Below are 11,503 nucleotides of genomic sequence, written 5' to 3' on the forward strand. Positions count from 1 at the left end.
AGAGTGTGCTTCTCTCTGCTATGAGCTGACCTCCTTATTAACACTCTGTTGCATTATTGCCTCTTGTCCACTTCCTCTGTCTGTCTGTGCTGCTTGGGCCGAGGTCCAGCTGTGGAGTGTTTCTGCTCTATCTGTGTTGGCCTGCGCTGGGTTTTCCCCTCATAAAAGCTGCCCTCCATAAACAGGACAGGAGTGTTAATCTTCTCCTGCTTCGGTCTGAATGCGGTCTGCTTGTTTTCTCTGATGTCCGCATGGTCATTAGGTGGCTTGTTTGTGCTGAAACACGCATCCCCAACTTAACAGCTTGCAGCTGAAGTTAAAAGTTCTGGCAGTGACGCAAAAGTTGCATTTTGCAAGATTTTCCATGACACTTTTTATGACGGTACATTTTGTTAGCAGACAGACATAATGGATTGATCAGATTCATAGTAAATAACTTCAAGCTTTATGCACTTAAAATACTTAGTATGCAATAAAAGCACCATATTTACTTTGCTTTTGTTTAATGATCTGTGTTTTCAGTATGAACTGTGTTTAGCTCGAACCTTTAAAGCAGAACGCTCCGTACTTGTCGGTGGTTTCTGGGAAGCCGGTTTGGTTGGTGTACTTGTAGAGGGTCCGGACCCCCAGCAGGCCGCCTCCACACTGAGGCAGGGGGATGTTCATGGGGTACCGGACGCTGCCGTCAGACAGCCAGCCGTAGTCGCAGCGGCTAAGCCCCGCCCTCCAGGCTGCAAACAACTGGCCCGGGGACGCCAACACGGCGTCGTGCTTCTCACACTCTGCCTTCGCCTCCTGCCAGGTGATCTTCTCGGTGATGGAGGACGGATAGAAGACTTCACCTGCACACAGATGACAGGAGATTCAGATGGTTGGGTTTGCAATTTTCAACCCATGAAAGTCATTTCTGTTAGCTTCGAGTTATTCAGCCAAGGATCAGTCCATAAAGTCTTCCATATACAGTTACAGAGACAGAGGATCCTCTGATTGTTGTCTCAGTCCTCTGATTGCCAATCAAACACTGAGTGCTTAAAATGTCAACACATCCATGGTCATATGTTTTTCTAAATATCAGCTTCCCTCCCCAAAAAAAGAATGAGTGAAAATTTGTAAACAAGTAACAAAAATAGAGATGGATAACATTTCTAAAATGTAAAAAAATATGACTTAAATAAAGCACAGTTATAGATATTTGACTACGGAGACTTTTTTTTTTTAAGTAAAGCTGATGGAACATTAAAGAAAAAGAAAACTACAACATAAATAAAGTGAAGAAATCACATCAAAATGTCAAAATAAAATTTAAGTCTGAAGCTGTATAACGTAAATATTAGGAAAAACTAGAAAGACAATGTATTTTAACAGAAAATAAAACCTAAATGAACAGTGTTTACCCTGGAGCTCATCTACGAAGCAGTACACATCGTATCTCTCTGTGGGGTCGCGACGGCCGTATGTTCTCACACCCGGGCGGCGCAGAAGGTCACCTTCACAGCCAGGACGAGGCTGTGTGATCGGATACCTGCAGCAACAAAACAAAAAAACCTCTGAACCAGCCTTTCTATTTATTTACTTATTTTAAGCACAAGAGGCGGATAGCAACTACTGTTACTCACATTTACTTGAATAGCCTTTTAGAAAGAAATTTACTTTTAGAAGCAGTTTTACTACTCCATATTTCTTTTACTAAGTAATATTGTTGTGAAGTATCGTTACTCTCGAGTACAATTTCTGGGTACTCTACCCACTGTGAGTGACTTCACTGAATGAAAATCAGAAATGTTTTAACTCCGAATGCAGCAGATACACACACACACCCCCACACACACACACACCACTACAATTTATGTAAAAGTGAAAATTCTTGTTTGAACACAAGCTTTGTTGTTCTGCTTTCAGTGTCTATCTGCTGAACCTACTGATAGAGAGGGACAGAAAATATTGATATTATTGACACGAGTCGGTATCAGAATCTGATTGACTCTAGCATAAGATCGATTGATGATGTCATTTTTAAACATGAAATCAGAGATTCTGATCAGTAACTCAGTACTTGAGTAGCCTTTCTACTAAATATCTTTTTACTTTTATTTGAGTAATTCCTTTAATAGATACTTTTCATTTTTACTTGAGTGAAAATATGTTGAAGTAGTTGCGCTACTCTTACTTGAGTACAACATTTAGGTACTCTATCCACCTCTGCATTACAATGACACCTTTGAAGAAGTTTTTTTCTCCCCTACCAATAGAAAACTGGAATGGATGTGTGAATGGAAGAGATTAGACTTGAACGAACCGGACAGTATAGTCACTGAGCCATCCTGCGTCGCACTGATCAAAGCCGTCCTGAAACGCAGCAGTCAGCTGGTCAGCTGTGGCCATAGAGGCATTCACAGACATACAAGCCTCCTTCGCTTTTCTGAAGTCCAGAGAGTAGCGGCTGGAATTGGCTCGGTAGTGAAACACCACGCCTGGACAGAAATCACCAAGGGTTAGGGGAGCAAAACTGAACTGAATGAATGGGATTTCAGTGGTTTGAACTGGAATTGATGTAACTATTTTAAAAAGGTTTTCATGATCTTGAATGAGATTAAAACTTAAAGGAACAGTACTATGTCTTTTCTAGGCATATGCCATTTTAAAGTACAATCAAGTAGCTCTGTTACCTTCAGTTGTCATAAAAATGCTTTATATATCAAATATGACTTCATAATATATGCCTTGAAATCAGGCCTCCTATTCTATTTAAAACTCCTCCTTGAGGAAGTCATCACAACATGGCTCCTCTATTAACAGTTTACAATATTTTTTACCAGCGCTGCACCAAGAGGTAGCTCCTATAAAGAGATCAGCTGATGCTCAGTTTCTCCAGGTGTTTGCTAATTGTAGCTGGCTAGTCTGAAGGAGCTGAATGAGGGGGGCTGCAGGGATGCCTGCTTTGACAGGCAGAAGCTCAGAAACTGCAGCTCTGGGGAGGAGCTTTGTTCATGAAGGCGGGGCTAAGTCCACCCAAGCATTTTGCACAGCTGAATGGTTGCCTTGGAGATTAAAGGATTTCTCAAACATGCACGATAAAATCAAGGCTCCAGGTATGTTTTTGATGAGGGAACAACATTATAACATAAAGCTCAAAAATGTTTATTTTACATAATACTGCCCCAATATAAAGGATCCTCCATGAAAGGAGGAAAATAATAAGAAAAACTGGAAAAGTGTCTCTCTCCTCCACAGTTATTTATAAGAACAGAAATTTGCTGCTGACAGATGCTGAATCAGATACATGGGAGTACAGAGAGAGAGCATTTCAGCTGTCATCCTGGGACTAAACGTATCACTGTATCCCTGTGTCATTAGGTCTGGTGGAACATTTCTCATTGAGGGGAAATCCTGGCAGAGCCACAGGAGGACGTGAAAGGATGTCTGAGCCGTTAAATGGAGAGTTGTGTGTCTGTCATAGGGAGGGCCTTTGTGTGGGTGACCCCCAACAAAGAGTTCTGTTCAGCGTTAATGTGGAATCTGTGGAAATGTCTGAGAGACAGAGAGAGAGAGAGGCTGGATTTGGTCGTCGGATGAGCCGTTTCCAGGGGACTGATGGATGCCAGAGAGCTGAGAGTTTCAAAGTGCCTCCGAGGAACGTCAGCTCACCAGCCGCCAGGGTTTATAACAGGGGTCATTTAGTGGCTTTAACGAGGCTAAGCAACAAACAGAAAACAAATTCAAACCTTACAGGTGATTTTATCTGCACCTGCAGCAATGGAACACCTGAATCCAATGATTTTGGATACTTATTGTATTTGTCTGACAACTGAAGCTTAGCATTAACTAGTTTATTCAAGAGGTTCAAAGTGATGCGAAGCAGGAGACCTACAATAGCTGGGAGGAACCACTGGAGACTGAACTCCAGGACAGAAGGGGGCAGTAGTCATCAGATCACCACTGGTTGGCTTGCTGAGCTCATTATCTGTTGTGATTGTTTTCCAGAGTACTGAAGGTCTAAAGGCATGGAAGGTTCTGTAGATTATGTAAACTCTTGATTTTCTGCAAAAATGATTGAAGTTTTGCACACGATGTTCATACAGTTTGTCTCCAGCTTTACAGGACGAGTGAACAATAAACATTTTAAGATCAAGTGCCTTCCTATGTCCAGCTGACAGGTAAGATCGCAGACAGACTGAACCTGTCTGAGGAAGGGGCTTTGAAGGAGGCAGCATGTGGACAAGTTTTACTTCATACATTTGTTAACACCTTTAGCTTTGAACTCTACCAGCAGTAAACATCTGGAGGTGGTCAGAGAGTTTGTAGACTCTTAAAGGAGTCTGTTTATTTGCCCGTAAAGAGTATATAGAAGGTTTTACTCACCGGAGACGCTGAGGTGGACGACGTTCTGCTTTTCCTCCAGTCCTTGTGTCACCTTGCAGAGGTATGGTCCTGCGTCTGTCACCCGGAGCCTCTTGATGGTCAGTGAGGCGTGCCCCACTGATGACGGGTCGCTGGGCACCGACACCCTGCCTACGAACTCATAATACACCCTAATCTGCCCTTCCTGGGCCACCAGTACCGGCTTATCCTTCTCCAGCTTCACCCACTGGACTCTGACCTTCTCGTCAGGAAGGGGTCCCTGTGTGGAGGTGGCAGAGGGACCGCTGGGAGAAGCTGGCATCATGGGGATGTTGCACGGCAACTCCACGTTGCTGCCCAGAGAGCCAGCTACATGCATGCTGCCAGGTATCCTCACTGTGGTTGAGGGGGGGAGCAGGAAAACAAGTTTAGACTGAGGGTACTGCAGTCCAAATACATTTTGCTGATAAATAGTAGATCTAAGATGGGGATGGGAGAGTTACGCTTTACTGCAGTTTACTGATTCAGTCGCTATGTAAAGGTCAACTGTCAGATGTGACATTTTATTCAAGTTATGCTGAAGACGTTTTCCACAAGTCATGTAGAGGACACAGCAGACATGTGGAAGGAGACACTCCGGTCCACACGTCTGGTCAGCATGCATGCTGTGTGTGGAGGAAAACTAGCACTGGGCCGCTCCCTAAACGCAGCATTCACACTCCAAAACATGATGGTGGCTGCAATAGGCTGTGGGCTTTTTTTCCCCATTAAGTAATGCCAGTGTTAATAAGAAGACTGATGGGGGCGCTGTGGTGGCACAGAGGCAAAGCATGACCCACTGAGGCCTTAGTCCTCGTGGCAGTGGTCGCAGGTTCAATTCCCGGCCTGGCAATATTTGCCACATGTCTTCCCCCTCTCTCATTACCCTGTTTCCTGTCGAACTACTTTCAAATAAAGGCCACTAGAGCCAACAAAAGCTTTTAGAAGAAGAAGACAGATGTTAGTAAATAGAGGAGAAATATAGAAAGGAAACCACTAAAAAAAAAAAAAACAGTTGTATTGGCAGTGGAAGGTGGAGCTACAAAGCATCGACTCACAGGGCTCAATACAAATGTGAAAACAACGCATCATTTTAATTCTCTTTGATAATAGTCTATGTGGAGTGTGAATTGCATGAAAACTCAATAAAATAAGTAAATATTTGTGGTTACAAATTAGAAGAATGTGAGAAAACTCAAGGGCTCATTTGAACTGAGCCGTTCAGTCCTGATTCCTTCAAACATGAACCAAAATGTTGGTTCTCCGTCAAACATGGAGAACCGACATTTAGCTTAAAACTGTACAATTCTAGAACAAATTTAGACAGTACCATCTACTTAGCAACCCAGAACAACTGGAACCAACATTTAGTTTTAGAATCAAACATGGACAACCAACATTTAGTTTTATACTTCTCTAACCTTTTTGTCTTTCTTTTGGTTTTGTTGTTTTGTTGGTATTTTCTTCTAATTCACGTAAAGCACTTTGAACTGCCTTGTTGCGGAGATTGTGCAAAATATATACATACCTTACCTTACTTATCTCTCTTTTTGAGAAGCATATGGTCTAAATAACTATTTTCACCTACTCCACTAACCTTGTCGCAATTATAGTTTTGGTTAAAAATAAAACGAAGATATATTCATTTGGATTTTTCTTTGACATGTTGGCGAATGGGAACGGCACTTCAAAAAAGTGTCATTGAAAACATGAAACAACACGGGTTGGACACTAACAGGAAGGTTCCTCCTGGTGGACATAAATTACCGTCGTGCTTGAATCACATGGTTTGTTTCTGGACTGACTCACCTGGCTGAGGATGAGCCGAGCAGAGACACACCAGACAGAGCAGGTGTGTGACGATGTGTCCCATCATCTCCATCCAGTCTGTAAGAAATCAGTGGAAGTCAGTGTGACGTGAAGTTGTTTGTTTCCTTCCTCTAATCTGGTGATGTCCTCTATGGATTATTGGTTGTATCTTTTCAAACGTTCCATGTATGTATCAAGGACATTTCTTTGAAACATATAAATCAGCCTAAATGTTTTCGCATTCTTTCATTTCATAGTTGGGATTATTCCAAAGATTTACCATAAACAATAAAACAGAGAAAATGTTAGTAAGGAAAATTATTTTGTGTCTTTTGAACATTTGTGTCCAGTGTGACAACATCCATTCCTCTTGCTTAAAATACAATATTTTATTTTGCAATCTGACAGTAGGTCTACAGATGGAACTAAAGATTAGGGTAATGGGAAAGAATTAAGTTAAGTTCTATTTTTTGACACACCACTTTTTAATAAAGAAAATAAAAGCAGATTGTTATATTGTCTAAATTGTTTGTCCTTTGTTAGTTAGCTAGACCTTTATTTCACCAGGTAAAACATTATGAATAATGTCTTATTTACAAAGTTAGCCTGAAAGTGATAAAACACCTGAAACATTTTATTTAAAAATTGCACCTGCTTACAGCTATGTGACAAGTGGGTTGCACATGTATATGAACCGGAACCACCAGTTAATGTAAACAGAGGAACATCTACCAGCTTTCTCTGCACATCTGGCAACTGGAGTAACAATGATTCAATATACCAACCATGCTGATGTCACAAAACAGAAATAATTGAATTATCGATAAATCCCATGTATCATTCTTAAAGTGAAAAATATTTAGTAACTTTTTTGTTTATTAATGGTCAGAGTAGCAAGGCTCTTTTTTAAACCGGTTGACTTTGATAAAGGCCTTTATGAATTTAGCGCCCCCATAAGGAACCGCCAAGCAACGACACTAGAAACCTGCAGGTCAGAGAATAGATTTTAAGATAATGTTAGTTTATAAATAACTGAACGGATTAAAGCTCTACTGGTGTTGTATCAACCTTCCAGACCTCTCAGGTCTTCTGGTTTTGGTTCTGCTCTGCATCCAGAACCAGAACCAAACATGGAGAAGCAGCATTCAGCTTCTATGCACCACAAATCTGGAACAAACCTGCTGAAAGACTAAAACCCCGCCTCCTTACGGCTCTTTGATTCATAGTAACTGGAACGTTAAACAGTGTATTTGATGCATATTTGCTTGATGATTTTGATGATGGCATTTGACAAAATGTAATGTTTATGGCTTGCTTCATAATTGGTTACTGTATTATGATTTTGTGCTGTGCAGCTCTTTGAACTGCATTGTTGCTAAAATGTGCTATACAAATAAATAAACTTCAGCTTGACTAGAAACAGGAACATATTTGCAAAAACTTTATTTGCTTAAAGTATAAATATTTGCCTCCATTGCTTTAATCACACTTTTTAGAATACCACAAGCATCCGGAAAGTAAAAGGATATGTTCCTCCAATACTCTGAAAGACTTTAATGTTCATGCCACCAGAACAGGAATCATTATTATGAAAAATGATTTGCTCTAAATGTTGGTGAATATCCTCACAGCTATGATCTTTCTAAAAATAATTCCAATTAACTGTTTGCAAACTTATGAACCCGAGTTGCTTTAATTGAACTAAATTAAAAACTAATCTAGAAGCAAAATTACCCAAACATTTCTGACATTTTCAACAAAAATCTATCTACACAAAAAATAAATAATAATATTGGTCTTTGTACAAACTGAAAATAACAGAAAGCGCAGCTGAAGTTTGTTTTAGTTGATAACAGCAGCTCCATCAGCAGCTGTGACAGCCTGGTCTTTGTGTTTTACAAAGAGATCAGCTGATAACACTGCCAGTCAATGTAAATGACATAATTGGTCCCCAGTGTCAGTTTCCCTAATGAGCTTCTTATCTCCCTGCTTCATGTTGTCAGCATGGGAAAAAGTCACAGCCACCAGAAATCAGCCTTTTCATTGGCAAAACAGCAAATAAGCACATTCATTAAACATTTTTTTTTTTTATAAAATCCCTAAAAAAAAAAAAATGACAGCGTTGAGATGCATTGCATACAAGACAGTGTTCAAGATAAAAATTCATTTCAGAGACTCTTCTTCCCTTACCTTGCAGTCCTAAAATTCGGAGGGATTTATCATTTAAGATTTCTCAAGTCAAACTTCCCTGCAAGCCCCCAGATAAATGTCTGTGCAGAGCTCCTCTCAAACAGATGTCCTCGCCCACCACGAGTAAGTTCAGATTCACTTTGCAAACACTTATGAGGTAGAGGAGGCGCCCACAAGGCAAACTCGCAGAAGGAAAGGAAGAAGAGGGAAGTGAGAGAGGAGTGGGAAGTAAATTTGGGGAGTGGTGGGGGGTGGGAGAGGGGAAAGCCAGAGACTGGTCCAAATGGAGAAAGTAGGAGTGACTCACAGTAGAGTGCTGAAATAAAGTAAAATACAAAGAGAGTGACACATTAAGAGGCGAGGTCTGCGTGTCAAGAACAAGCAAGAAGCCTGTTCATCCAAAACAAAACTTATAGATTAATAGATTCACAACATATCACATTCCATTTGCATTGCATTTATCTTCTTTATAAGGACCTTATTTGTAGAACTTATAAAGTTTTAAAACCTTTGTAATAAACAGAGTTGCTAACATCCATCCGTCCATCATTTACCTTTCAAGGTCACTGGGCGAGAGGCCGAGTTCTCCCTGGACGGGTCACCAGTCCATCACAGGGCAACACAGACATAAACATTCATGCCTAAGCACAATTCTAAGATCTGTTTCCATGGTAGGAATAGGATATCTATAACAAACATTATGTTAGGTGATGTATTTGCTTGTCATTTTAGCAGCTATATGAATCAGATGCTTGGATAAAGAGCATGCAGAGCTCCCGAATGGCCCACATATATGTGCTGGACCTGAAGCCATGGAGGACAGACAAAACTGAATGAGTAGTAATGGAACAGAAGGGTACATCTGGTAAGGGCCCTATCTGAAGGATCTTTGACTCTAGGAAAGTTGTCCACACCTTCCTGTAGAGCCCGGGTAAGTGGTATTAGTAAATGTCTCCGTTACAAGTGTTGATTTGGAAAGCGTAGTCTAATTTAGTTTTAGTCAGCTGTTGTTATTTTAATTGCATTTTAGGTGACTAATGACTCGTTTTCATTCAGCAGTACCCAACTGGTAGGAGACAAACAGAACAGTTTCCACTGCCAGTTGGATTCTCACTGGGTGGGCGGGGTTAAACCCAAATGCGCAACATGGCAACATGCTAATGTGATGACAAATGTCACTAGTATGCTTCACAAACGGTAATTTTCTGTTCCCCAATCAATGGACTGTGTTATGTGACACAGTCTATTGACTATGTCTAAGATGGCAGTAGCTCCATCTTAGTCTTACATTTTAGTTCTACTGTGCCATTGTTCTATGGTTCTGCAACAGAAGGGAGTCCAGTAATGGCGTGCTACTGGTGGTTATACTGGCCACTTTTACAATAGATAAAATAACATAGCATCGACCCATGCCATGTTGCTCAGTTGCAATGAAGCATTGGTCTTACTTGACTTTAATTGACTAAATTTACTTTCAATCTTGACAACTATAAGTCACAGAGAAATGCTTCATATTTAAAAGCTTCTTACATCTTTACATATAATCTGAACAAAATGTACATATGAAATGTTACAATTTTCACAAGCATGCTACTGATGACAAATTCTCAAAAATGTTAAATAAGAAACATCTTTCATATTATCAGGGATAAATTGGAAAACCTGAAACAAGAAGTGTTATCATTACAGTGTTACAAATAATAGCCAAAAATAAAACAGTTGAGACAATTTGGTTTCTTAGATTTCAGCTTTTGCATCCAAGCTGTTGAGTTGCTGTTCCATTCTCTGTGTTCTGTTGTCAACCAATAGAAGAGGTCTTCTATGACTGATGTCTCTTCAAGCCCACAGCTGGTATACGTCTCTATCTACACAGGAAGTGTCTTGCTGCAGACTCTTCAAAGGAGAAACAACCTTCAACTAAGAATGGACACGTAGACTAAGTCTTACATTTTGGTGCCATAGACAAGTGTATAACAGAGTAAGTGCGAGTACTTTGGTACCTTTATTAAATACACACATACACACACTCTCTTGTAGAGTGAGGCTACCTTGACATGGTAGGGGCAACAAGACCTACATTCTGTCAGGACAGGACCATTGACCCAAAGTCAGTTGTTATGTTGGAATATTCGAGTCATTTTCATGAGCAATGGTAAGATAGAAAGTTACAGACCAGTGAATCATGGCCTCACTATGAGAGCACTGCATCAGTATGTTCCAACCCTAACTCATCATCTTAGTTATGACTCAACCATCTAAATAATTATTTTTGCAGGTGTAAAAATTGGGTTATGTTGGAAAAGTTTGGAGCAAAGCAGTTGCTGCTTTACATAAACAGACCCAGAACTTACCAGGGTTATACACAGGCAAGTGTATACCATAGGTATTCTGCTTGCTTTTCTCTGTGTTGGACCTTTTTTTGGTCTTCTTTGTACCTCTCCAGTGCAGACTGAGTCCTTCTAGTTGTACGACTCACCTCAATAATAATTCTGCTGGAATCTCTTTCTGATTAAGTACCATTTGGCAACTTCACTAGAGTGATACATCGATGGTCAAAGACTGAATTTGTAATCTGTAAGTTTGAAATTGATCTGCCTTCAATCCAGCAGGAAGATCTCCGTTCAAGTTTATAATTTTACCTCCACGACTAAAAAAACCTGGAAATTACAATTACACTTAGCTCTTTGTCTGAACCTCAACATCTGCCAAGAAATTTGAACAGATCTATTAGAAGTTATATAATCAAACATTTGGAGAAAAACATTTTATTGAGACCAATCAACTCTGGAAACTTGAGTTCTACCTATAATAAACTTCTTTAACTTATCTTCTCTGTCATTTGGCTCTGCTAAAGAATCTGTTAAAATAAAAACAAACCAAGATTCCCTTCAGAAAACTATTCCAGCTTAACTGAGGAAAATGCATCTTGATAGTAGCAGGTGGCAAACCTTCAGACCTACATGAATTTCTTGTGGCCTAGATTCAACAAGGTGGTGAAAATACCTAAGACAGTTTGTAGCACCACGGGGGGCCACACAGTACGGCTCTAGCTCCATTTCTCTTCACTTTACACATATCTGACTTTCAGTTTTACTCTGGGTCTTGACATGTCCAGAAGCACTCAGAT

The 11,503-nt window shown here is 40.3% G+C and overlaps 1 protein-coding gene across 1 annotated transcript in view; it reads right to left on the minus strand.

The window, feature by feature from the left end:
• LOC102226431 (versican core protein-like) overlaps nucleotides 1-9,015 on the minus strand; it is a 32,184-nt gene extending 23,169 nt beyond the window's left edge. The window contains exons 1-6 of the mRNA XM_023338456.1: nucleotides 8,377-9,015; nucleotides 6,187-6,264; nucleotides 4,360-4,734; nucleotides 2,297-2,471; nucleotides 1,395-1,522; nucleotides 546-842 (exon numbers count right to left, since the gene is read on the minus strand). Of these exons, the coding sequence (XP_023194224.1) occupies nucleotides 546-842; nucleotides 1,395-1,522; nucleotides 2,297-2,471; nucleotides 4,360-4,734; nucleotides 6,187-6,259 (1,048 nt within the window). The 5' untranslated portion in view covers nucleotides 6,260-6,264; nucleotides 8,377-9,015. The remainder of the gene's footprint in view (nucleotides 1-545; nucleotides 843-1,394; nucleotides 1,523-2,296; nucleotides 2,472-4,359; nucleotides 4,735-6,186; nucleotides 6,265-8,376) is intronic.
• Between the last annotated feature and the right edge of the window lie 2,488 nt (nucleotides 9,016-11,503).

Source organism: Xiphophorus maculatus, chromosome 8 (genome assembly GCF_002775205.1).
Source record: "Xiphophorus maculatus strain JP 163 A chromosome 8, X_maculatus-5.0-male, whole genome shotgun sequence".
Lineage (NCBI taxonomy): Eukaryota > Metazoa > Chordata > Actinopteri > Cyprinodontiformes > Poeciliidae > Xiphophorus > Xiphophorus maculatus.